The 27537-nt window shown below is 38.5% G+C and overlaps 1 protein-coding gene across 4 annotated transcripts in view; it reads right to left on the bottom strand.

Moving 5' to 3' along the window:
• The window catches only part of RTKN2 (rhotekin 2), a 118615-nt gene that overhangs the window by 40408 nt on the left and 50670 nt on the right, over positions 1-27537 (bottom strand). For all 4 annotated transcript variants that reach the window (XM_088841915.1, XM_088841912.1, XM_088841914.1 and 1 more), the window contains one exon: positions 14728-14822. In XM_088841915.1, coding sequence (XP_088698041.1) covers positions 14728-14822 — 95 coding nt within the window. The remainder of the gene's footprint in view (positions 1-14727; positions 14823-27537) is intronic.

The raw sequence follows: 27537 nt of genomic DNA on the forward strand, positions 1-27537 counted from the left end.
AAAGAACCAGTCTTCTTTGGAGAAATGGCTGGTTTCAGGACTGGGGCAGGTAAAGTATATGATGAGTCTGAAATATCTCGTCATGCCTGAAGCAAGGAAGTACTCAGTGAATGAGGAGGACGTGGAAAAAGACAGAGACCTATCCTGAATGTAACCCCACCGGCCAAAACAGACAGTTTTAATCTCAAAATAAACAAGATATTAACAGATTACAATGCAGTGAGTAAAGCTATAAAACAGGAATCCATATTACTATAAATCAATGAATAAGTTGAAAGTCTAATAAATATTATACTTAGTTTCAAAGTATCCCCATCCCACACACAAATTATATATTAATTACAAAAGGGGGAAACAAAAAGAGTAACTGTACAGTAGAGAAGCTTGACAGACACCCTAAAATCAAGCGATCAAAGTAAACATCGTCAGTAATGGGATGAATCAAAATATGCCACCTGATAGAATGCAATGAGAATGCAGCGCTTCTGTGACATTTCTGCAGATGCATATCCTGAGTCTTAGCCCCAGAAAACATTCAACAAACCTAAACATAGGGAACTTCTACAAAATAACTATGATATTTTAAAATGCCATAGCTATGAAAAGCAAGAAAAGACAGGACAACTGATCTAGATGGAAAGAAACTAAAGAAACATGATGATTAAATGCAGTACGTAAATCTACACTGGATCCTTTGGTCATAGAGACGTTACTGGTAAAATATTTGAACACTGTCTGTTTAACAGGAATAATAGTAATACATTCATATTCATTTCCTGACTTGGATAGCTGTAATGATGTAGCCAGATGTCTTTTAGCAGGAAATAGATACTAACATATTTGAGAATAATGAAGCATCAGATAAGCAACTTGCTCTCATATACTTCTTGAGAAAAACAAAAAGACCTTGATATTCAATTTTTAACTTTTCTATAAGTTTGCAATTGTTTAATAAAGTTCTTTCAAAAAACATTAAGATACCCCTCTAATGTGCAGGCAGCCTTTATAACTGTATGGAAGGAAAGCACTGTATAATTTATTGTGTGTATTAGGGTATAAATAAAAACGCAACATATGGTCAGTCCTTTGTTCATACTGGACCACACACAAAAAGATTTGTTAAGTTTTCACTGCACCCCTGTTGGTAAATGCCTATTAAATGACTAACCATTGGCTGTTACTATTATTAACCAAAAAGTAAGTTCAGAAAATAAAATACTTTTGGTAAAAACAGTTATTTAATATATATTTAATAGATGTAGCCAATGTTCGGAGCATCAGTTAAATGAAAAAGACCAGCCTAAATGAAGAGCATGGGTGTGGGTGCTAAGTTGTTTCAGTAGTGACCGATTTCTGTGCAACCCCATGGACGGTAGCCCGCCAGGCTCCTCTGTCCATGGGATTCTCCAGGCAAGAATACTGGAGTTAGGTTGCCATGCCCTCCTCCAGGTGGATCTTCCCAACCCAGGGATCAAACCCGAGTCTCTTACCTCTAACCTGCATCGGCAGGGAGGTTCTTTACCACTAGCGCCACCTGAGAAGCCCAAATGAACAGCACAAAATAAAATAATTTTTATCAATTTACCTGCTCAAGATTCTACTAAAGAATAGAACACAACAAATTTTCTTGGCCTATTCTTTTTTATTATTACCTTGTTAAAGCTGCTATCTTTTAGAAATGAAGCGTTTCATCCAAGAGAATAATTAAGTGCATAAATACAATACAGGCATCGATTTTAAAATGCAGATATGAATAAATGAGAATCTCCTTTCTTAAAATAGGCAGGAAATGAAAGAAACATTATATAAAAGCATGGATCTAAGTAATACATCTGAAATCAAATTTTTGATTTATGAATTTAAAGTTTCAAAGTGAATTTCTTTACATACAAGACTTACGGATGACTTGTTTTTAAGTTAGGATATAACTCCTAAAGAAATAGAATCGTCAGTTCAGTTCAGTTCAGTCACTCAGTCGTGTCCGACTCTTTGCGACCCCATGAATCACAGCACGCCAGGCCTCCCTGTCCATCACCAACTCCCGGAGTTCACTCAAACTCATGTTCATCGAGATGGTGATGCCATCCAGACATCTCATTCTCTGTTGTCGCCGTCTCCTCCCGCCCCCAATCCCTCCCAGCATCAGAGTCTTTTCCAGTGAGTCAACTCGTCGCATGAGGTGGCCAAAGTATTGCAGTTTCAGCTTTAGCATCAGTCCTTCCAGTGAACACCCAGGATTGCTCTCCTTTAGAATGGACTGGTTGGATCTCCTTGCAGTCCAAGGGACTCTCAAGAGTCTTCTCCAACACCACAGTTCAAAAGCATCAATTCTTCAGTGATCAGCTTTCTTCACAGTCCAACTCTCACATCCATACATGACCACGGGAAAAACCATAGCCTTGACTAGATGGACCTTGGTTGGCAAAGTAATGTCTCTGCCTTTTAATATGCTATCTAGGTTGGTCATAACTTTCCTTCCAAGGAGTATAGTTTTCCAGACCAGTTCATAAAGTTTGTTCAATCAACAATGTACCTGGAACCTAAACACCACATGTAACAGTTTCTCTAGCAAACTAACTTCAGATTTCAAGGCACACCAAGAAAAATAACTCCTTCCTAGTTGCAGTCCTTGAAAACAGATATTCGATGTAAAATTCTTTGCTCTACAGATCACATGCCCCGTAGGCCACAATCAGCTGTTACTTCCCATGTAGATTTCTCTACAGCTCGTGACCACTGGAGAATAAAGCACAGAGCTACAACTTCTTCTCTCTACCGTTAACAAGAAAGATGGCATCTAGGCTGGTCACTTAACTTGCCCAAGTATCAACTCTCATTCTTAAAAGTACTACCTATAAAGTTCTAGGGTTGTTGTGAAATCAAATAAGAAAATGTGTATATATGACATTTATCACTGTATCTTGCATGTAACATATGCTTCTTATAATTTCATATCCAGGGCACTCTCAGTCCCGAAGCCATATCCTTTCTATTTTTCAATGCTGTTTTTCCAGTCTTATGCAATAGATTTAATCAAAATACTTAATTCTTCTTTTCTAACCAAGGGTAATATTAGGACAAGATGAAATGAAACAGGAAGTGAAAGAACAGTTTGACTTTTCATTACTCGAAGATTTTATCTAATTCATCTGCAGTTTCAGATGGGGAACAAAATGGAGTTTTAAAATGACAGCGACAACAAAACAAAGGCAAGAGAAAGAATCCAGATAATATCTCGGTTCCATGTCAGTCAATCTTTACAATGTGGTTTCATTGTTTTATAAAAAGTATAAAAATTTCTTGATGACAAGTTCAAGCCTTAAGATACCATTTTGGCTTTTTCCTTCAACTAGTAAGAGCAATAAAGTTGAGTTATAAATTTCAAAAATCTTGTATTTCCTCTTTATAGTATTTGGGAGACACTGACACAACTTTATTTAGGAAAACCTTATTAAGCATAGATTTAGTAACAAATAAATCAAAGGGTGACTTTTTCCTGCAAAAAATTGTGTTTATTTTTAATTATGCACTTTTTTTCCAAAATATAATTGATTTACAAGATTTTCATTTACACACATTTCTAGGAACATACCTATCACATCAAAGGAGTTTGGCATATAGGCTAGTGTTCTTAAAATTTCTCCAGTGGAAGCTACAAGTTCGGTTGTCAACCGTTTTGGGGTGTTACTGCTGTAAGCACAGGTCTTTTCATAGTCTTTAATATCCTACTCAGGCTTCCCAGGTGGTACCAGTGTCAATGCAGGAGACATAAGAGATGCGGGTTCAATCCCTGGGTCAGGAAGATCTCCTGGAGGAGAGCATGGCCACCCACTCCAGTATTCTTGCCTGGAGAACCCATGGGCACAAGAAATTGGTGAGCAACAGTCCACAGGGTCACAAAGAGTCGAACATGACTGAGGCGACTTAGCGTGAATGCTCAATATACTAATCCCTATTGTGTTTCTCTTAGAAAGAAATATACCACATAGTTCTCATGCTTATTTGCTCATGAGCGTTTTATTAAAGGAGAATCTAGTAATATCTTTTTTTTTCTTTTTTTTAAAATTTATTTTATTGGAGGCAAATTACCTTACATTAATATATTAGTTGGTTTTGCCATACATTGACATGAATCCGCCCCAGGTGTACATGTGTTCTCTCTCCTGAACCCCCCTCCCACCTCCCTCTTCCCCATATCCTCCCTCCAGGTCATCCCCGTGCACCAGCCCCAAGCATCCTGTATCATGCGTCGAACCTGGACTGGTCACTTATGATAATATACATGCTACAATGCCATTCTCCCCAATCATCCCACCTTCACCCTCTCCACAGAGTCCCAAAGACTGTTCTATATGCCTATGTCTCTTTTGCAGTCTCGTATACAGGGTTAAGGTTACCATCTTTCTAAATTCCATATATATGCGTTAGTATACTGCATTGATGTTTTTCTTTCTGGCTTACTTCACTCTGTATAATTGGCTCCAATTTCATCCACCTCATTAAAACTGATTCAAATGCATTCTTTTTGATGGCTGAGAAATACTCCATTGTGTATATGTACCAAAGCTTTCTTATCCATTCATCTGCAGATGGACATCTAGGTTGCTTCCATGTCCTGGCTATTATAAACAGTGCTGCGATGAACATTGGAGTACATGTGTCTCTTTCAATTCTGGTTTCCTCGGTGTGTATGCCCAGGAGTGCGATTGCTGGATCATATGGCAGTTCTATTTCCAGTTTTTTGAGGAATCTCCACACTGTTCTCCATAGTGGCTGTACTAGTTTGCATTCCCACCAACAGTGTAAGAGGGTTCCCTTTTCTCCACACCCTCTCCAGCATTTATTGCATGTAGACTTTTGGATAGCAGCCATTCTGACTGGTGTGAAATGGTATCTCGTTGTGGTTTTGATTTGCATTTCTCTGATTATGAGGGATGTTGAGCATTTTTTCATGTGTTTGTTAGCCATCTTTATGTCTTCTTTGAAGAAATGTCTGTTTAGTTCTTTGGCCCATTTTTTGATTGGGTCACTTAGTTTTCTGGAATTGAGCTGCAGGAGCTGCTTGTATATTTTGGAGATTAATCCTTTATCAGTTGCTTCATTTGCTATTATTTTCTCCCATTCTGAAGGCTGTCTTTTCACCTTGCTTATAGTTTCCTTTGCTGTGCAGAAGCTTTTGATTTTAATTAGGTCCCATTTGTTTATTTTTGCTTTTATTTCCAATATTCTGGGAGGTGGGTCTTGGAGGATCCTGCTGTGATTTATGTCGGAGAGTGTTTTGCCTATGTTCTCCTCTAGGAGTTTTATAGTATCTGGTCTTACATTTAGCTCTCTAATCCATTTTGAGTTTATTTTGGTGTATGGTGTTACGAAGTGTTCTAGTTTCATTCTTTTACAAGTGGCTGACCAGTCTTCCCAGCACCACTTGTTAAAGAGACTGTCTTTTGTCCATTTTATATTCTTGCCTCCTTTGTCGAAGATAAGGTGTCCATAGGTGTGTAGATTTATCTCTGGGCTTTCTATTTTGTTCCATTGATCTATATTTCTGTCTTTATGCCAGTACCATACTGTCTTGATGACTGTGGCTTTGTAGTAGAGCCTGAAGTCTGGCAGGTTAATTCCTCCAGTTCCATTTTTCTTCTTCAAGATTGCTTTGGCTATTCGAGGTTTTTTGTATTTCCATACAAATTGTGAGATTATTTGTTCTAGTTCTGTGAAAAATATCTTTGGTAGCTTGATAGGGATTGCATTGAATGTATAAATTACTTTGGGTAGTATACTCATTTTCACAATACTTATTCTTCCAATCCATGAACATGGTATATTTCTCCATCTCCATGTCCTCTTTGATTACTTTCACTAGTGTTTTATAGTTTTCTATGTACAAGTCTTTTGTTTCCTTAGGTAGATATATTCCTAAGTATTTAATTCTTTTCGTTGCAACAGTGAATGGGATAGTTTCCTTAATTTCTCTTTCTATTTTCTCATTATTAGTGTATAGGAATGCAAGGGATTTCTGTGTGTTGATTTTATATCCTGCAACTTTACTGTATTCATTGATTAGCTCTAGTAGTTTTCTGGTAGAGTCTTTAGGGTTTTCTGTGTAGAGGATCATGTCATCAGCGAACAGTGAAAGTTTTACTTCTTCTTTTCCAGTTGGTATTCGTTTTATGTCTTTTTCTGCTCTGATTGCTGTAGCCAAAACTTCCAGAACTATGTTGAATAGTAGTGGTGAGAGTGGGCACCCTTGTCTTGTTCCTGACTTTAGGGGAAATGCTTTCAGTTTTTCACCATTGAGGATAATGTTTGCTGTGGGTCTGTCGTATATAGCTTTTATTATGTTGAGATATGTCCCTTCTATTCCCACTTTCTGGAGAGTTTTTATCATAAATGGATGTTGTATTTTGTCAAAGGCTTTCTCTGCATCTATTGAGATAATCATATGATTTTTATTTTTCAGTTTGTTAATGTGGTGTATTACGTTGATTGATTTGCAGATATTGAAGAATCCTTGCATTCCTGGGATAAAGCCCACTTGGTCATGATGTATGATCTTCTTAATGTGTTGTTGGATGCTGATTGCTAGAATTTTGTTAAGGATTTTTGCATCTATGTTCATCAGTGATATTGGCCTGTAGTTTTCTTTTTTTGTGGGATCTTTACCAGGTTTGGGGATTAGGGTGATAGTGGCCTCATAGAATGAGTTTGGAAGTTTTCCTTCCTCAGCAATTTTCTGGAAGAGTTTGAGTAGAATAGGTGTTAGCTCTTCACTAAATTTTTGGTAGAATTCAGCTGTGAAGCCGTCTGGACCTGGGCTTTTGTTTGCTGGAAGCTTTCTGATTACTTCCGCTATTTCCGTGCTTGTGATGGGTCTGTTCAGATTTCCTATTTCTTCCTGGTTCAGTTTTGGCAAGGTGTACTTTTCTAGGAATTTGTCCATTTCTTCCAAGTTATTCATTTTATTGCCATATAATTGCTGATAGTATTCTCTAATAATCCTTTGTATTTCTGTGTTGTCAGTTGTGATCTCTCCATTTTCATTTCTAATTTTATTGATTTGGTTCTTCTCTCTTTGTTTCTTGATGAGTCTGGATAGTGGTTTGTCAATTTTATTTACCTTCTCAAAGAACCAGCTTTCGGCTTTGTTGATTTTTGCTATGGTCTCTTTTGTTTCTTTTGCATTTATCTCTGCCCTAATTTTTACGATTTCTTTCCTTCTGCTAACCCTGGGGTTCTTCATTTCTTCCTTTTCTAGTTTCTTTAGATGTAGAGTTAGGTTATTTGACTTTTTTCTTGTTTCTTGAGGTGTGCCTGTATTGCTATGAACTTCCCCCTTAGCACTGCTTTTACAGTGTCCCAGAGGTTTTGGGTTGTTGTGTTTTCACTTTCATTCATTTCTATGCATATTTTGATTTCTCTTTTGATTTCTTCTATGATTTGTTCATTATTCAGCAGTGTGTTGTTCAGCCTCCATATGTTGGCATTTTTAGTAGTTTTTCTCCTGTAATTGAGACCTAATCTTACTGCATTGTGGTCAGAAAAGATGCTTGGAATGATTTCAATTTTTTTGAATTTACCAAGGCTAGATTTATGGCCCAGGACGTGATCTATCCTGGAAAAGGTTCCGTGTGCGCTTGAGAAAAAGGTGAAATTCATTGTTTTGGGGTGAAATGTCCTATAGATATCTATTAGGTCTAACTGGTCTATTGTATCATTTAAAGTTTGTGTTTCTTTGTTAATTTTCTGTTTAGTTGATCTATCCATAGATATAAGTGGGGTATTAAAGTCTCCCACTATTATTGTGTTATTGTTAATTTCCCCTTTCATACTTGTTAGTAATTGTCTTACATATTGCGGTGCTCCTATGTTGGGTGCATAAATATTTCTGTTCTGTTCTGTTCAGTCGCTCAGTCGTGTCCGACTCTTTGCGACCCCGTGGACTGTAGCCTACCAGGCTTCTCCGTCCATGGGATTCTCCAGGCAAGAATACTGGAGTGGGTTACCGTTTCCTTCTCCAGGGGATCTTCCCGACCCAGGGATCGAACCCGGGTCTCCCGCATTGGAGGCAGACGCTTTAACCATTTAGAATTGTTATATCTTCTTCTTGGATTGATCCTTTGATCATTATGTAGTTTCCTTCTTTGTCTCTTTTCACAGCCTTTGTTTTAAAGTCTATTTTATCTGATATGAGTATTGCTACTCCTGCTTTCTTTTGGTCTCTATTTGCGTGGAATGTCTTTTTCCAGCCCTTCCCTTTCAGTCTGTATGTGTCCCTCGATTTGAGGTGGGTCTCTTGTAGACAACATATATGGGGGTCTTGTTTTTGTATCCATTCAGCCAGCCTTTGTCTTTTGGTTGGGGCATTCAACCCATTTACATTTAAGGTGATTATTGATAAGTATGATCCCGTTGCCATTTTCTTTATTGTTTTGGGTTCGAGTTTATATACCCTTTCTGTGTTTCCTGTCTAGAGAAGATCCTTTAGTATTTGTTGGAGAGCTGGTTTGGTGATGCTGAATTCTCTCAGCTTTTGCTTGTCTGTAAAGCTTTTGATTTCTCCTTCATATTGAATGAGATCCTTGCTGGGTACAGTAATCTGGGCTGTAGGTTATTTTCTTTCATCACTTTAAGTATGTCTTGCCATTCCCTCCTGGCCTGTAGAGTTTCTGCTGAAAGATCAGCTGTTATCCTTATGGGGATCCCCTTGTGTGTTATTTGCTGTTTTTCCCTTGCTGCTTTTAATATTTTTTCTTTGTGTTTGATCTTTGTTAATTTGATTAATATGTGCCTTGGGGTATTCGCCTTGGGTTTATCCTGTTAGGGACTCTCTGTGTTTCTTGGACTTGGTTGATTATTTCCTTCCCCATTTTAGGGAAATTTTCAACTATTATCTCCTCAAGTATTCTCTCATGGTCTTTCTTTTTGTCTTCTTCTTCTGGGACTCCTATGATTCGAATGTTGGGGCGTTTAATATTGTCCCATATGTCTCTAATATTGTCCTCATTTTTTAAAATTCTTTTTTCTTTTTCCATCTCTGTTTCACTTATTTCTACAATTCTATCTTCTAGCTCGCTTATCCTGTCTTCTGCCTCCGTTATTCTACTGTTTGTGCCTTCGAGAGTGTTTCTGATCTCATCTATTGCATTATTCGTTATATATTGACTCTTTTTTATTTCCTCTAATTCCTTATTGAACATTTCTTCCATCTTCTCAATCCTTTTCTCCAGTTTATTTATCTGTAACTCCATTTTGCTTTCCAGATTTTGAATCATTTTCACAATTAAAATTCGAAATCCTTCATCGGGTAGGTTCCCTATATCTTCCTCTTTTGTTTGTGTTGGTGGGCATTTATCCTGTTCCTTTACTTGTTGGGTATTTCTCTGCCTCTTCATCTTGCTTATATTGCTGTGTTCAGGGTGGCCTTTCCGTCTCCTGACAGTTTGTGGAGTTCTTTTTATTATGTAGTTACCTCGTTGTGTGTGGGGTTGGATGGGTGACTTGTCAAGGTTCCCTGGTTAGGGAAGCTTGAGTAGATGTTCTAGTGGGTGGAGCTGGATTTCTTCTCTCTGGAGTGCAATGAAGTGTCCAGTAATGAGTTTGAGATGTCAGTGGGTTTGAAGTGGCTTTGGGCAGCCTGTATATTGAAGCTCAGTGCTATTCTCCTATGTTGCTGGATAGCTTGCGTAGTATGTCTTTCACTGAAACTTGTTGACCCTTGCGTGGTGCCTGGTTTCAGTGTATGTATGGAGGCATTTGATGAGTACCTATCAATTAATGTTCTCTGGAACAGGAGATCTCTGATGTTCTCAGGATTTGGCCTTAAGCCTCTGCCTCTGGTTTCCAGTCTTATTCTTGCAGGAGGCTCAAGGCTTCTCCCTCTGTTACTTCCAAGGCAGTTCCTTCTGTTGACAAAGCTCTTCTGTTTTCTGGTCTCCTCAGTGTCTAATTCCCGTCCTGACACCAGGATGCGGTGGTGGACACTTTTTTTTTCCCCCGGCTCTCCTATTCAGTCCTGCTATGGGGAGGGAGGAACAGCTAACAAATATCCCTGGCGTCTGTGGGGAGTGCTCGCAGTGTCTCGGCTACACTGGGAATGCTCCCGCTCGAGGCGTGTGTGCTTTCCCTGTTTATGCTGCTTAGGCTTTAGTTTGCTCTGCTGCGAGCTGTCCGCTACTGGCGCTGGGTTGCATGCACTTCCCAGGTCTGAGCGGCTCAGGTTCAGGTCCTCGGGTACTTGACAAAGGCACAGACTTGGCTGGGCCTGCGTTTTGTGCCTTCCCCGGTCCTAGCAGCTCAGGTGACCAGGCGTTTGGCGAGCACGGTCGCTGCGACTTATCGCCTACCCGGTCCCTGCCGCTCAGTTTTCTGGGAGTACAACCAGCGCACTTTCTCAGGCAGATATCGACTGGCCCGAACCCAAGAAGTCCTGGCTAGCAAGGAAGCCTGCCTGCAGCTTGGCACGGGAAGCCTCTCTGGAGCTGGGGCTGCCCCCACCCAGGTGCGGGCTGCCCTCCCCGCCCGCACTGGTGGGGGCTGGGGGATGGGCCGCCCGCTGCTGGTTCGCTCCGCTCAGCGCCCGGTTCTGTGGGCAGGGCTGGCTTGCGGCTTTTCGCAGGCTTTTTCCAGCCATCTCACCCTTCAGCTGCAACCTCTGCTCTGGTATCTTAAGTTCGAGCCCTCAGTTTGCCCTGGGGCGTTCAAGCCCAGTTCTCCCTCTAAGCGCCGCTGTTGGCGCCTCCCTGCCCAGCCCCTGCCTCCTAGTGAGGGGCGCGGGCTTCTGCGCTGCTTCTCCACTGAGAGTTTCCTCTGTGCACTTAGTCTGTGAGTTTTAATTATTTATGTCTTTTGTCTCCCAGTTATGCGGCCCTCTGAGGTTCCACTCCCTAGTGTTTCCAGGTGTTTGGAAACTTCTCTTTTTTTTTTTTAAGCCTCCCTTCCTGGTCGGAGCTCCGTCCCTCCCTCTTTTGTCTCTCTTTTTATCTATTTCCTACCTCCTTTCGTTGACTATGGGCTGCTTTTCTGAGTGCCTGATGTCCTCTGCCGGTATTCAGAAGTTTTTTTGTGGGATTTACTCAGAGTTCAAATGTTCTTTTGTTGATTTTGTGAGGGAGAAAGTAGCCGCCCCGTCCTATTCCTCCGCCATCTTCTCTAGTAATATCTTAAAGAACACTAACGACAAGGGACACCACTGAAATTGATGCTTTGTGAATTTTATTCATTTCAACAATCTTTCTGATGATTTAGCTGAAAGAATAGGATCTTTCATCATCAATTCCATTATTAACAAATCAATAGTATTGTGAATTTTCAGGTGCTTTGTCAGTAATAATATATGCCTAACCAGAACACACAGCAGAAAAAGCACCACCTGTCCTGGATTAAAGTCTGGCTTGAACACTAGCTAGCTACATAATCTGGCACATTACATTCTCTAAAGTGTATTTTATTCATCTGTAAAATGTAAATGATAACAAAATAAGGAACTTGGGAATGTCACAGAGTCAGCCAGTGGTAGAACTAGAATACGAATCCAAGGCTGATAGCTCCACAGTCTCCATTATTAATCACTTCACTGTAACCCTCCCTAATAACTACATCTCTCAGAGACTAAAAATAAAAACTGCTTTAGCATAAGAACATGTAATAGGATACCCTACTCTCAACAGATTTTGGGGAGAACAATACAGTATTGTTAACCTATTTCACATGTTATACAGCAGATCTCTAGAACTTATTCACCTTGTGTAACTGAAGCTTTATACCAGTTTATTAGCACCCCTTTCTCTTCTTCCAAACCCCTAGTCACCGCCATAGTAACTCCCATAGTAAACTACGCTCTGCTTCCAACAGTCTGTCTATTTCAGACACTTCATATAAGTAGAATCTGGTAGTATTTGTCCTGCTGTGACTGGCTATTTCAGTTAGCATAATGTCAAAGATCATTCACGCTGTCACATATTACAGAATTTTCTTTCTCAAGGCTGAATATGTCTGGAACATAACAAGCACTCAACATATGGTGATAATATCAATAATTCTAGAGAACTGACACAAAATGGAATTAAAACTTAATTTGCCAAGTTTTCCGATTTGCCAATTGATAATGCTAATACTATTACAAACTTGAAGTTGTGGGTGACAGAAAGCTCAATTAGATTGTTCAGACCAATCCTCCCACTGAAAACTACTATAAAATGCTGAACCAAATCTATTTAAAAAGCTTTAGAGCAACAAAGAGGTAACAAAACTAAAAGAAACTACCAGTACAAATCTGATAAATGAGAACCAATAAGTTAAATGAGCACAGAATCTGTCTTGAGAGCATTTGCTAATCATAGCAAGTCCAATTTATGATTTAAAGATCCTGCAAGATAAGGGAAGTAGACCAGAAATCAGTCTAGGACTTTAACAATGTAGGCAGATTAATGGTAGGGTTCCTCATATTAAGCTGATAGCCCAAAGGAATCACCAACTGGGTAGTGAAAGTCAAGTTGCTCAGTCATGTCCAACTCTTTGCAACCCCGTGGACTGTAGCCTACCAGGCTTATCCGTCCATGGGATTTTCCAGGCAAGAAAACTGGAGTGGGTTGCCATTTCCTTCTCCAGGGAACCATAAATAAACCAGTCTAACTGCCCAGGATTCCCACTGCCTGGAAGTGGGGATGAAGGGATCCAGATAAACTCAGACATGGTCTTTGGATAAAGTGAGCCTAGTCTCTCCAAGTTCCTGCCAGAAGTAGACACTAAGCATTAATTTATTCTGCTATGTAAACTTTCAATTATAATGACAAGTACATGAAAATAACTATACATGAAGAAACTGAGTGGTAACCAGTTACAAAAAAAAAAAAGAAACTGACCAAGAAAGACTCTATATATCTGAATTATTAGCCATAGACTATAAAATAGCTATACTCACTCTTTTAATAAAAACCTAAAAGATAATATTAACAGTGCATGCAGGGAATACAAAGTGGTATAGCAGATTTGAGAAAAAAATCAAACAGAACTTCTAGAAATAAGAAGTACAATAAGTGAAATGAAGAACTTGGTATATAGATTCAACAGCAGATCAGACATAGCTGCAAAGAGAATAAAGGAAATAAAAGAGTGCATTAAAAATTCTAGGAAAAGTAGCAAAGACAGAAAAAAAAGATGAGGAATAGATCATAAATGATAATAATAATAGAGAACACAGTCAGAAAGACTAACATAGGTTTAATAAGAATGCTAGAGGAAGAAAGTCAAGAGAATGGACCAGAGGCTTTCTGAATAGACAAGATTTTGTCCAGAATAATGAAAGACATCAATCAGTGTAAAGAAGTTCAAGATTTCCAAAAGCAGCATCAATAAAACTAAATTCTTCACCTATAGCATGGTGAAGCTTCAGAAAACCAAAAACAAAGAAAAAAATGAAAAGTTACCTTCACAGAAACGACACACTGACAAATGATTTTTAACAGCCAGTTCAAGACCCTGATGGCTCAGTTGGTAAAGAATCCACCTGCAATGCAGGAGACCCTGGTTCAATTCCTGGGTTGGGAAGATACCCTGGAGAAGGGAAAGGCTACCCACTCCAGTATTCTGGCCTGAAGAATTCCATGGACTATAGTCCATGGGGTCGCAAAGAGTTGGACACGACTGAGCCACTTTCACTTTTCACAAGACACCAGAAAGTAGTGGAATTATAGCTTTAATATTCAAAATGAAAAATATTAAAGTGCCAAATTTCTACACCATGTAAAAAATGCCTTTTAAGAGTGAAGCTAAACAAAGTCATCTTCAGACAAACACAAAGAATCAAGAAGTATGATACTAACATAACATACTAAAATAAATTCTAAGGATTATACTTCAAGCAGCAGGAAAATGATCCCAGATGTAATAAAGTATAATAAAACACACAAGGATTTTTAACCTCTGAGCCACCGGGGAAGCCCCATTCATATATCATAATTATTTGTTAAACTGCACATTTACATTTTATGAACGTTTCTCTATTTTTAATATTTTAGTGTGAAATTTTAAAAATGTACAGAGTCATCTCTCTTTACAACAAAAAGTATAAGGTAGTACATGATTTTATATATTCTACCTTGAAAAATGAAAAAGAATAAATAATCCAAATCATATTTCCAATCTACTTTACCAACACTACTGTGTATTTTTCATCATAGCTAAAAGTAATCTGGGAGTGTGGAGAGTGCTTATGCTGTTTTATAAATCTTCCTAATCACTCACCTCCCTTCTTCACCCTATTTCTTTCTAACAAATTATAACGACCAATTATCATCTAGAGAAAAATGTTTAAGATTAAGTTAGCCCCACTTTTCCCTTATATCCTCTGCTTTCTATCAACAGACAGGTTGGTTTCCTCAATTACAAATTCAAAAATAAGATAGGTCTTTGACAACTGTTAACAGAAGAGTGGTGAAGTCACCCATTTCAAGTCAAAGAAAAGGATTCAGAAAATGCAAAACCTTTTTGTTCTTAACAAGTAAGCCTCACAAACAAATCTCCAGCAAACAGGAGACAGAGAAAAATAAACTTTTCACTTTTGGGGGAAAGGGACGGACATATTTGAAAGAATCCACAGAATCACTCCATGCCTATGTCATATAAGCCAATAATCACTTCAGAGGAACATATTAAAATCAGCAATTATTACTGTCATGACACATATATTGACATAACATGTACAATAAGTAAAATAAATACTGTACTTACCATTCCCATTAACAGAAAGATTATGAGTCTTGAAGCTATCCTCAGCGCTTTCCAAGCTCAGGGTAGTATGAGCTAGCAAACTGTACTTCGCACCACTAACAGTGAGAAAAAAGACAGGTGTTAAGAATTTTAGTATATTTTCTACTACATAAAATATTTAGATGTTCAACAACAACAAAACAAACAACCCTATTTAAAAATGGGCAAAGGTCTTGAATAGACATTTCTTCAAAGAAAATATACAAATGGCAATAAAAATATGAAGAGATACTCAAGATCATTAATCCTGAGGAAAACACAAATCGAAACCACTTCACATCCATTAGAACGACCATTATTTAAAAAAAAAAAAAAAAACAGAAAGCAACAAGGTATTGGCAAGGATGTGGACAAATTGGAATCATTCTGCATTGCTGACGGAAATGTAAAATGTTAACCACTATGGAAAACAGTATGGTCATTCTTCAAAAAATAAAATAGAATTACCATGTAAAGTCTGATGAGAATTTTTATTAATTGGGTCAGATGATATGTTTCACAAATCTTCTTTGTCTCTTACTATATATGTAATAAAATAAACATTACAAAAAATATGTATGCATGTAGCAATAATGCAATGCATGCATGCACTTCATTAATAAATAATGGCACACTCCACAGAATGTTGTTCCCTGGGTGAAGGCGTCTTGGTTTTGGATTTTTCAGTTTTATTGAAAAACAACTGCCATACGTTACTGTATAAGTTTAAGATTTACAGCACTTGATTTTACTGGTTTGATTTATCCGGACAGAGAAGCCTGGCGTGCTACAGTCTAAGGGGTCTCAAAGAGTTGGACACAACTCAGCGACTGAGCATGCATATCTTGGTTTTCAATATACAACCATCATAGACAAGAGATATCTCTTACTAGCTAATGCTTTTTGTCAGTGCTTACACAGGAAAATGGAGGCTTCTGTCTGCAAAACTTGACCAAAAAAAAAAAAAATTTAACAAAACAACTCTTAAATACATTTTTAAGTTACATTCTGAATACAATTGGTATAATTCAGACTTCTATTCAGACTATTGGGAAGGTTGCTAGAGCAAAGACACACTATGAGAACCTTATTCTCAGTGTGGGGCATTCTCTGCTATTTTCACTTGTCCTGACAAATTCCTATAGTGAGTTTCATTATTAGCTCTTATTTTTCCCTACTGTTACATAATAAGTGCCCCTCAAAAGTTGAGGAAGTATTTTTAAAAAATAGTGAAGAATAAAAGCAATTGAGAACAGCAATTATAATAGAAGAGCAAATATTACTACACACAAAATTGCCTATTAACAATCATGAGTTGCTTGGTGATGGGGCACAATATTTAAGCACTATCTCAACATAATAATTTGTCACTGACACATGGATTTTATGCAACTACAATTTTTCTCATGCTGCTGCTGCTGCTGCTAAGTCACTTCAGTCGTGTCCGACTCTGTGTGACCCCATAAACTGAAGCCCACCAGGCTCCCCCGTCCCTGGGATTCTCCAGGCAAGAACACTGGAGTGGGTTGCCATTTCCTTCTCCAATGTGTGAAAGTGAAAAGTGAAAGTGAAGTCGCTCAGTCGTGTCCGACCCTTAGCGACCCCATGGACTGCAGCCTACCAGGCTCCTCCATCCATTATTTTCTAGGCAATAGTACTGGAGTGGCTAGCCATTGCCTTCTCCGTTCTCATGCTAAACAATGGTAAATAGATTCCCTATTAGTGTTTTAGTGCAAAATGTGTTATTTTCAGGAACAGATTATTGACAAGAAGTGGATAAGTGATGTAAGAGAGTGACGCTAGGTGCATCTGACACACAACAAGGCAGTCAGTGTGGCAGGACTACAGGAACAGAGAGGGAGACACAAGCCGAGTACAGGCAGACACCCTACATTGCAGGAGGGCATGCCTTGCAGCCGAGTACAGGCAGACACCCTACACTGCAGGAGGGCATGCCTTGCAGCCGAGTACAGGCAGACACCCTACACTGCAAGAGGGCATGATGAGGCCCCTGGATTTTATTCTGAGTGAGATAGGAAGCAAGTGGTAGGTTTTGAGCAGAGGCATGTGCTATGATCTGACTTGTATTTTTTAATGATCCCTCTGGCTGGCATGTAGACAAAAGACCACGGAGGCCAAGAGAGAAACAGAGATGCCAACTAGAAAGCTACTGCACCTCACCAGTCAAGAGCACCTCACCAGTCAAGAGCTGATGCAGGCCTGGAATAGGGTGGCAGTTGATGGGATGTTGAGAAGTGCTAAGATTTTTGATATATTCTAAAGTTGACCCAATGTGGACACGGGATGCAAAAGAAAGGAAAGAATCAAGGACAACTCCAAAGAGTTTGGCCTGAGCAACTAGAAAAAGGGAATTGTTATTAACTGCAAAGAGGCTGACTGAGAAAATAAGGGGTATGGGAAGTAAAAATTTAGTTTTGAACAGATTAAGTTTGAGACTGGGTTGTAGGGTAGGCAGGTGGATAATGAATCTGGAGTTATGAGAGGAAAAAGTAGGAAAGAATGAAATTTTGGAGTTACCAATATATGGGGCTTCCCTGGTGGCTCAGAGGTTAAAGCGTCTGCCTCCAATGCGGGAGACCCGGGTTCGATCCCTGGGTCGGGAAGATCCCCTGGAGAAGGAAATGGTAACCCACTCCAGTATTCTTGCCTGGAAAATCCCATGGACGGAGAAGCCTGGTAGGCTACAGTCCACGGGGTCGCAAAGAGTCGGACACGACTGAGCGACGGGATAAATGATATTTAATGAAAGTTAGATAGTTAAATAAAATGTGACAACTGAGTATTTGGACACAAGTACTCCATCATTTCAGATTAAATTGAAGCACAATGAACAAAGGAGACAGGCAAGGAACAGTCACTGAGGCAGAAGAGAAATCACAAAAGTGGTACCCAAGGAAGCCAAGTTCAAAAAGTGTTTCAAGGAGAGTGATCAACTGTGTTGAATACTGAAAATTCCAGGAGGAAGAATACTGATAAATGACCATGGTATTTGGCAACGTAGAGATCACTGCTGACCTGGATGAGAGCAGTTTCTATAGGATGGGACAGAAGTTAACATGGTGAAACCTGACTGAGTGGTTCAAGAGAATGGGAGGACAGGAAGTGGAGATAGAGTATGTAAAAATTTTTCTGTAAAGGACAGCTGTGCAATGGGGCACGAGAAATGCGAGGTACTTCAGCATGTTTATGTTTTTGGAAATGATGCACTAGAAGAAAAACTGATGGTAGAGAAGAAGGGGGGACATGTGCAGGAGCCAACTTTTGAGCACTTGAGAAGATGACCTAATGCACAGGTAGGTGGTCTCAGATGGAGGAAAGGCAGTTCAAAAGGAAGGAAAGCAGCAAATGAAGACACAAATGCAGGTAGGCTGATAGATTTGTTTGACAGAGGATACGCAAGTTCTCTTCTGATTACTTCAGCATCATCAATGCTGTATCAAATGAAGTCATCAGCTTTGGCTATACAGACCTCTGTCAGCAAAGTGATGGCTCTGCTTTTAAAACGCTGTCTAGGTTTGTCACAGCTTTCCTTCCAAGGAGCAAGGGTCTTTTAAAGCTATGGTTTTTCCAGTAGTCACGTATAGATGTGAGAGTTGAACCATAAAGAAGGATGAGTGCCAAAGAATTAATGCTTTCAAACTGTGTGCTGGAGAAGATTCTTCAGAGTACCATGGACTGCAAGCCAGTCAATCCTAAAGAAAATCAGCCCTGAATATTCATCTGGAGCTCCAATACTTTGGCTACCTAATGCAAAGAGCCAATTCACTAGAAAAGACCCTGATGCTGGGAAAGACTGAAGGCAAAAGAAGGGGTCAGAGAGAATGTCATGGTTAGAAAGCATCACCAACTTAATGGATACGAATCTGAGCAAACTCCAGGAGATAGTGGAGCACACAGGAGCCTGGAGTGTACATCCATGGGGTCACCAACAGTCCAACACGACTCAGCAACTGAACAACATCAGCTTTGAATAAGGAGTGAAGAAGGTGGTTCTATAAGAGAGTAATGTAATGTAAAATACTTATTCTGACGAGAGGTAAAGTGAAAGGCTGTGGACACTTAGGACGACTGCTCATACTGGAACTCACTTAAGATCAGTGATCCCTCTAAAGTGAGACCAGACAGTATTATTATTCTCGTTTCCTCATCTATTCCTCATGAGTGCAGGTGCAGAGGAGCTAAAGGCAGGATTTAACCAAACCAGCCAATCCTAAAGGAAATCAGTCCTGAATATTCATTGGAAGGACTGATGCTGAAGCTTAAATGCCAATACTCTGGCCACCTGATGTGAAGAACTGACTCACTGGAAAAGACCCTGATGCTGGGAAAGACTGAAAGCAGGAGGAGAAAGGGACGACAGAGGATGAGACGGTTGGATGGCATCACCAACTTGATGGATCTGAGTTTGAGCAAGCTCCGGGAGTTGGTGATGGACAAGGAAGCCTGGCGTGAAGCAGTCCATGGGATCAGAGTCGGACATGACTGAGTGACTGAACTGAACTGAAGTTTCTCCAAGGTAAGTATAACAAAAGGAGAGAAACAATAGAAAATAATAAAATGGTAAATCAAGGAATTTAAGCTAATTGGAGTCAGAATATTGAACAGATAAAGCTGGAAATGTGGGAGGTGGTAGATATTGTTGGATATTACTACACAGACCATGTGCAATTATTAGTAATGACAAGATCTAGGGTGCAACTGTGGGATGGATGGCTAAAACAGGCACAAGATCACCAGAGGCAAAAGTCATGAAACTTAGAGGTCAAGGTATTAGATGAACAGTCTGCATGTATTTTAAATTCATCAAGAAATATTATCTGAAATGGTAAGAGGCAGAGACTGGGAGAGAAAGAGAATGAAGATACTTCAGTGTTTTACTTTTAGGAGTGATATAATTTATTCTTACTGACCACTAAAAGTATTATTCTTCACTTCAAGAATAGCATCATTTCCATACACAATGGAATATGAAATATTGCTTTTAGTGTACACAGGAAGTAGCTAGATTATAGGCTGTGCATTTGTACCAAGTGCATTGCAGAGGTGGCAACGTGTATGGCAGAATAGGCTAAAATTGTGTGATGACCCAAATATATGTTGAACTCTTTCTCAGGCCTTATAAAATAACTGTGGCTAAGACATCTTTTCCTCAACTATTTGAGATAAACATGTAATACATTAGACTCTGTTTCCAATGAATTACACATCTTAAAATAATAATACAAAAAAGTTATTGATAACCTCCCCTAAGAATAAAGAATGATAGAACCAACTGATAGATAATGTGGTCATTAAAATGATCATATAAAGACTCTGTAATAACTCAAGGAAAAAATGTGTGTGTGTACATATATACACACATATATATGAATGTATAGCATAATTATTAATATATGTATCTCACAAAGCTAGTTACTTTAAAACCTGGAGGAAAAATACCAGTTCAAAATTATAAAAAGTATGCACAAGCTGAAATCAAGATTCCTGGGAGAAATATCAATAACCTCAGATATGCAGATGACACCACCCTCATGGCAAAGCGAAGAAGAACTAAAAAGCCTCTTGATGAAAGTGAAAGAGGAGAGTGAAAAAGCTGGCTTAAAACTCAATATTCAGAAAACTAAGGTCATGGTATCTGGTCCCATCATTTCATGGCAAATAGATAGGAAAACAATAAGAGACTTTATTTTGGGGGGCTACAGAATCACTACAGATGGTGACTGCAGCCATGAAATTAAAAGACACTTGCTCCTTGAAAAAAAAGCTATGACCAACCTAGATAGCATATTAAAAAGCAGAGAAATTACTTTGCCAACAAAGGTCCATCTCGTCAAAGCTACGGTTTTTCCAGAAGTCGTGTATGGATGTGAGATTTGGACCATAAAGAAAGGTGAGTGCCAAAGAATTGATGCTTTTGAACAGTGGTGCTGGAGAAGACTCTTGAGAGTCCCTTGGACTGCAAGGAGATCCAACCAGTCAATACTAAAGGAAATCAGTTGTGAATGTTCATTGGAAGGACTGATGCTGAAGTTGAAACTCCAATACTTTGGCCACCTGATGTGAAGAACTGACTCATTGGAAAAGACCCTGATGTTGGGAACAAATGAAGGCAGGAGGAGAATGGAACAACAGAAGATTAGATGGTTGGAGGGCATCACCAACTCGATGGACATAAGCTTGAGCAAGCTCCAGGAGTTGGTGATGGACAGGGAGGTCTGGCGTGCTGCAGTCCATGGTGTCACAAAGAGTTGGACAAGACTGAGCGAGTGAACTGAACTGATCTATAAAGTGAAAGTGAAAGTCACTCAGGCATGTCCGACTCTTTGTGACCCCATGGACTATACAGCCTATGAAATTCTCCAGGTCAGATTACTGGGGTGGGAACCTTTCCCTTCTCCAGGGGATCTTCCCAACCCAGGGATTGAACCCAGGTCTTCCGCATTGCAGGTGGATTCTTTACCAGCTGAGCCACACAGGAAACCCAAGAACACTGGAGAGGGTGGCCTATCCCTTCTCCAGCAGATCTTCCTGACCCAGGAATCAAACTGGGGTCTCCTGCATTGCAGGCGAATTCTTTACCAACTGAGCAATCAGGGAAGCCCATTTGATCTATAATAAACTGCATACATTTTTTTCTCTTTCCAGGTTCTATTTCTAAAGTTTATATTACTTTTATAATGAAATAACTGGGGTTTCCCCAATGGCTCAGCAGGTAAAGAATCCACTTGCAATGCAGGAGACACAGGAGATGCAGGTTGGATCTCTGGGTAAGGAAGAGTCCTTGGAGGAGGAAATGGCAAACTGCTCCAGTATTCTTGCCTGAAAAATCCCATGGACAGAGGAGTTTGGCAGGCTACAGTCCATGGGGTCTCAAAGAGTCAGACATGACTGAGTGACTAAGCACACACACAATGAAATAAACAATGTTGTAGGATTTGCGAAGTAGCAGGATGAAAACCCTCCCCTAAAAATCAAAACATGCAAAGCATTATAATACTACATCTACCTATGTGCAGTTTAACTGACTTGGCTGTAGCTAGCAAGTAGTACACTGGAAACAGAATCCCACTAGATCATACTTACTACCACAACCCTTTATACATCATTAATAGTTTAATTAAGGTACTTGTCTATTAAAACAGATAAATACTATCTTTTACTATTGCAAGAATTTTGAGTGCAGTAAACATGGCTTACTAACCTTTAAATCCAAAGTACCACATGATACAACTGCTCAATAATCATTTCTAAAATGATTAAATGAATAAATAAATAAAATTATACCCCATAGCTGAGTAATTCCTTAGTTAATTTTGAACACTGCATCATCTTTCACACTACCAAACCATCAATATCACTGTTCCTCAAAACATAAATAATCCAGTTATTCTGCACAAAGATATTTGCTTTATAAGTTTAATTTAAAATGTAGCATAATGGCTTTTTTTTTAGTTAATGTTTAGTTAATACTTTTCTGTCAAGTAAATAATCACTCTCAATTTTACTAGTTTCCATAAGCTAATTGTTTAAAATGATGTATATTTATACAATGAAGAATAACGTACTAACTGGTTCTCAAGGTACATAAAATAGTTAATTCAGCTATTAGAAACACTGGGAAAAATCTAGTTACAGGAATTTCAGTAAGCTAAATTCCACAAATAAAACGAATAAATGAATCACACCAGGGAGCATGCTAAGAATTACCAAAAATGTTCACTGTCTTCTTTCAGATCAAACAATACTTTATGATGATATTTCAAGTTACTTCACTTTTAAACCATGACTAATTACAATGCCAATGCTTCCAAAATCAACAATGATCTCACTTTTAAAGCATTCTTGTCAGGATAACATTTTCTTACTAAAACATTACACTCATTCTTTTAAGCCAACCCTAATACTGAGTTTCCAAAAGTTTAATCAGCTACATTTTTTTTAACAAATAGGCCAATTGTTGTAACATTTGATGCAGCAAGCGTTCCAAAAACATTATGAAAAAATAAATGACTACCTTAAATGGAAGTCTGAAAAAAAAATGTACTCTTTTGTAAGGAAGAACAGCTATATTTGGTCACATGACATATTACTAGAGAAGATATATTTTGCCCATTTTGGTTAAAAATTAAAAGCTATGTTAGGAATCTTCTCACTCAACTAAATCACTATTAAAGAAATAAAAATTGATCCTTTTAGGCATTTTGATCACTACTGCTATTCTGAAACGCCTACCAGGATGCTGAAGTGGTCAGTTAAAGAAGGATCAGGTAAGACTGGTCTTGGGCTATGAGTTTAATTTGGTACACTCAGCATTCACACCAAAAGCTCAAAAGAAATGCTGGTATTAAAAGAATATAAATTGCTGAAATGCTATAAAAGGTTTTATCCTATCTTTTGATCCACTTTAATGATATAAATAAGCAAATTCCATACAAGTTTCATGGGAAATGTTGATAAGGAAAACTAATATTTTGATTTAGGTATAAACCAAATAGAATTATTCCTGGGTCATGAAGATTCCCTGGAGAAGGAAATGGTAACCCACTCCAGTATTCCTGCCTGCAAAATCCCAGGGAGAGAGAAGCCTGGTGGGCTACAGCCCACAGGGTCACAAAAGAGTTGGACATGACTTAGCGACTAAACAACAACAAAATAGAATGACAAACCTGAATAGAATAATAAACACTTCAAGACAAATAACAATCCCTGTTACAAAGAACTTAATATCAATAATGTTATTCTCAAAAACACTTCTAGGCTTGGAGAGGAGTATAGGTTAAATATAAGTTATAATATCACTTAGATTCAGTTCAGTCACTCAGTCATGTCTGACTCTTTGCGACACTATGAACTACAGCACGCCAGGCCTTCCTGTCCATCACTAACTCCCGGAGTCCACCCAAACCCATGTCCACCGAGTCGGTGATGCCATCCGACCACCTCATCCTCTGTCATCCCCTTCTCCTCCTGCCCTCAATCTTTCCCAGAATCAGGGTCTTTTCAAATGAGTCAGCTCTTCTAATCAGGTGGCCAAAGTACTGGAGTTTCAGCTTCAACATCAGTCCTTTCAATGAACACCCAGGACTGATCTCCTTTAGCTTGGACTGGTTGGATCTCCTTGCAGACCAAGGGACTCTCAAGAGTCTTCTCCAACACCACAGTTCAAAAGCATCAATTCTTCGGCACTCAGTTTTCTTTACAGTCCAACTCTCACATCCATACATGACCACTGGAAAAACCATAGCCTTGACTAGACGGACCATTGTTGGCAAATCACTTAGATTTATATATAATTATTATTATATATAAAATGTTAGATTTATATATAATCACTTAGATTATCTTTTATGAAATTATAATCACTGGATTTAAATTTTAAAATATCTGCCTACATTTTTAAATATAGTTTTACTTATTTTTTTGGCTGTGCTGGGTCTTTGTTGCTGTGTGGGCTTTTCTCTAGTTGTGGTGAGTGGGGACCACTCTTCATTACGGTTCGTGGGCTTCTCATTGCCTGCGGTGGCTTCTCTTGTTGGGGAGCACAGGCTCTGGGGCACACAAGCTTCAGTACTTGTAGCAAGTGGGTTCGTGCATGGGCTTAGTTGTTCTGCAGAATGTGGGATCCTCCCAAACTAGGGATCAAACCCATGTCTTCTGCAATGGCAGGTGGATTCTTTACCACTAAGCCAGCAGGGAAGACCCTGCCAACATTTTATAATCCTAGGAAAGTTTCCTCATGCAGTGCTTCTGCATGAATTTTTTAAATAAAATTTTTCAGAAAAATCATTCATCCAGAACAGTAAAAATAGTAACAATAAGGTAAGAGCTACATTCATTAAATGCTTACAACATAGCAAGTTCATGAATTATCTTTCTTAATCTCATAATGATCCTATGGATTTAAATATTATTCTATTATTATTATTCCCTCTTTACAGAGGGAAAAAGAAAAACCCGGACAGTATATTAATCTGTCCTGGGTCACACAAATAATAAATGACAGGATAAAAAAATCAAGTACTGAAACCATGAAGTTTTGAACTGTATGAAAAGCCCACTTATTGTTTTTACATGCTTGAAAGGTACAGGAAACCCTAAAATGTCTCTAAGGAGGCTTATACTTGATCTTAGCCAAAAGGCCAAGAAGCGATCTAAGGAGCCTTCTAAAAATAAATGATTATGTCTAAGCATCCTTACTTTTCATATTAGAAAACTGAGGCCCAGGAAATACTTGTTCAGGATACTACTAGTGCTGTCATTTTCTAAATAAAGAATTTTGCTGCTTAAAAACATTTTAAAACTATTGAATTTGGTGATTATCTCTAAGGTCTCTTTCAATTCTAAAATCTATGTTTCAAACTAGAAATATAATTGCTCATTTATTCAACAAAAAGTATAGTTTCATTATCTTACAGTTGAATTAAAACATTTTCTAGCAAATACTTGATATAATCTTAATCTAGAAAAGTTTTAAGTTGGCCTTCAAATTCTAAAGAGGGAAAATTAAAGGGTCTCCCTTCCTCTTTTTTAATGACATTTATATTATAAAGACTTATATCTTCTATGACTGTTCTTCAATAGATGGGACCCATTCAAGAATCATGAAATCAATTTAATGATTCATAAACAGCATTTTAAAAAAACTGAAGATACCTAGAATAAAAGAAATCTAATGGCTATGCTATAAATAGCAAAAGCTAGGTATTGTTTCATGAAATCTGACTGCTGATGGTACTGTGTATTCAGTAATGATACAAAATGCATTTCTTACTTGCGGTCTCAATCAAAATAAACTGAAAGCCACATTACTAAAGTCCCAACGCATTTTTCACATGTAATATAACTGATATGAAAAGCTAGTTATATTCCAATGACTGAGATTTCCAGGATCTACACCTAAAATATTTTGCTTTATAATTATAGTAAAATTATTGACATGCTGAAGAGCCAACATGCAAACAAATTCTAGGAATGCTGCCTGTACAACAGTTTTCCTAAGAAAGAAAGATAAAACTACTTGTAAAGCAACAAACACAATGTTTAAAGAAAGTATCTGAAAGAAACCAGGGCTCCTTGCAGAGGTGGTGATTCTAAGCTTGAGCTGAAAAATAAAACATGAACACAGAACATGTTCCCTGGTCACAAAGCAAAGAAGCTAATTAGAGATTGTGTGTGCATTCTAAGTCACTTCAGTCATGTCCAACTCTGCAATCCTATGGACTGCAGACTGCCAGGCTCCTCTGATCAGGTTGTATCAAAAAGATGCTGAGTCAGCTTAAAGGTTTCCCATTGGTCAAAGATGGGGCAATTTGCCTTCGAAGATAGTAACAACTGCATTAGATTGAAACAAAAATACATAAAACCTGCAGGAGTTCAAATAAAACAAAACACTAATCACCTCCATGTGAAGAAAGCTGAGCACCGAAGAACTGATGCTTCTGAGCTGTGGTGTTGGAGAAGACTCTTGAGAGTCCCTTGGACTGCAAGGAGATCCAACCTGTCCATTCTAAAGGAGATCAGTCCTGGGTGTTCATTGGAAGGACTGATGCTAAAGCTGAAACTCCAATACTTTGGCCACCTCATGCGAAGGGTTGACTCATTGGAAAACTCTGATGCTGGGAGGGATTGGGGGCAGGAGGAGAAGGGGACAACAGAGAATGAGATGGCTGGATGGCATCACCGACTCGATGGACATGAGTCTGAGTGAACTCCGGGGGTCGGTATTGGACAGGAAGGCCTGGTGTGCTGTGATTCATGGGGTCGCAAAGAGTTGGACACGACTGAGCGACTGAACTGAACTGAACTGAATCACTTCCATGCAAGGATATCAAATTATTCTAAAATTGGGTAAATAAGGCTTCCCTCGTGACTCAGACAGTAAAATTGGGTAAATAAAAGAATTAAGTATATTTTTTCCTCCTTTACCATCATCAGTTTTTTGCATTTATACAGAGTTCATGAAAGAAGGTTATTCTTTGAGAGAATTCCAGATTTAAAAATAAATGCACGATATTGTAAAGCAATTATCCTTCAATTAAAAATAAATAAATTTTTAAAAAATAAAATGACTGCATATAGAAAAATAAATAAATAAATGGAGGACAAATTTAGAAAGCCACTAAATTATAATCCTGAATGTAATAATGATCAGTCACAGCTGCTAAAACTATTAGATATAACATTGATAGGGAACTTGACAATGGATGTATCAGGCTAACAACACCTGAACCCACCGATCAGTTTTAACACAGCTGAAAGTGAAACAAGACCTACAAATGGAATACAGTAGAAAGTACATATAATCAATATGAAATATTATTGCCCTAAAAGAGAATCTGAAACTAATCAGTCCTCTAGACCTAACTGCAAGCTATAGAAACATGGGATAGAAAAAGATGTTTTATAAAGACCACAAAGATGTAATCAGATAAACTGAAAATATGGAAAATCTACTTTAAGATCTAGCTTCTTCAATAAATGATGGCAAAGAAATAGAAACTTGTTAAATATTAAAAGAAATTTAAAAGATTCACGTAAATGCAATGTTACAGACCTTGTTTGGACCTTGATTTGCACAAATCAGAAGAGAACTTCAGAACTGGGGCAATTTGAACAAAGAATGGTTATAAGATCATATTTAGGACTATTTTTTTATTTTGTTAGGTGTGATAATGGTAATGTGATTTTGTTATAGCAAAATATTTTTTAAAATCTGTAAGACTGAAAGCATGACATATATTCAGAAATTCAATTAGTAGATTGATACGGAGC

The sequence above is a fragment of the Moschus berezovskii genome, chromosome 12, assembly GCF_049115385.1.
Source record: "Moschus berezovskii isolate FMDL1 chromosome 12, NW_MosBer_1.0, whole genome shotgun sequence".
In the NCBI taxonomy this organism is placed as follows: domain Eukaryota; kingdom Metazoa; phylum Chordata; class Mammalia; order Artiodactyla; family Moschidae; genus Moschus; species Moschus berezovskii.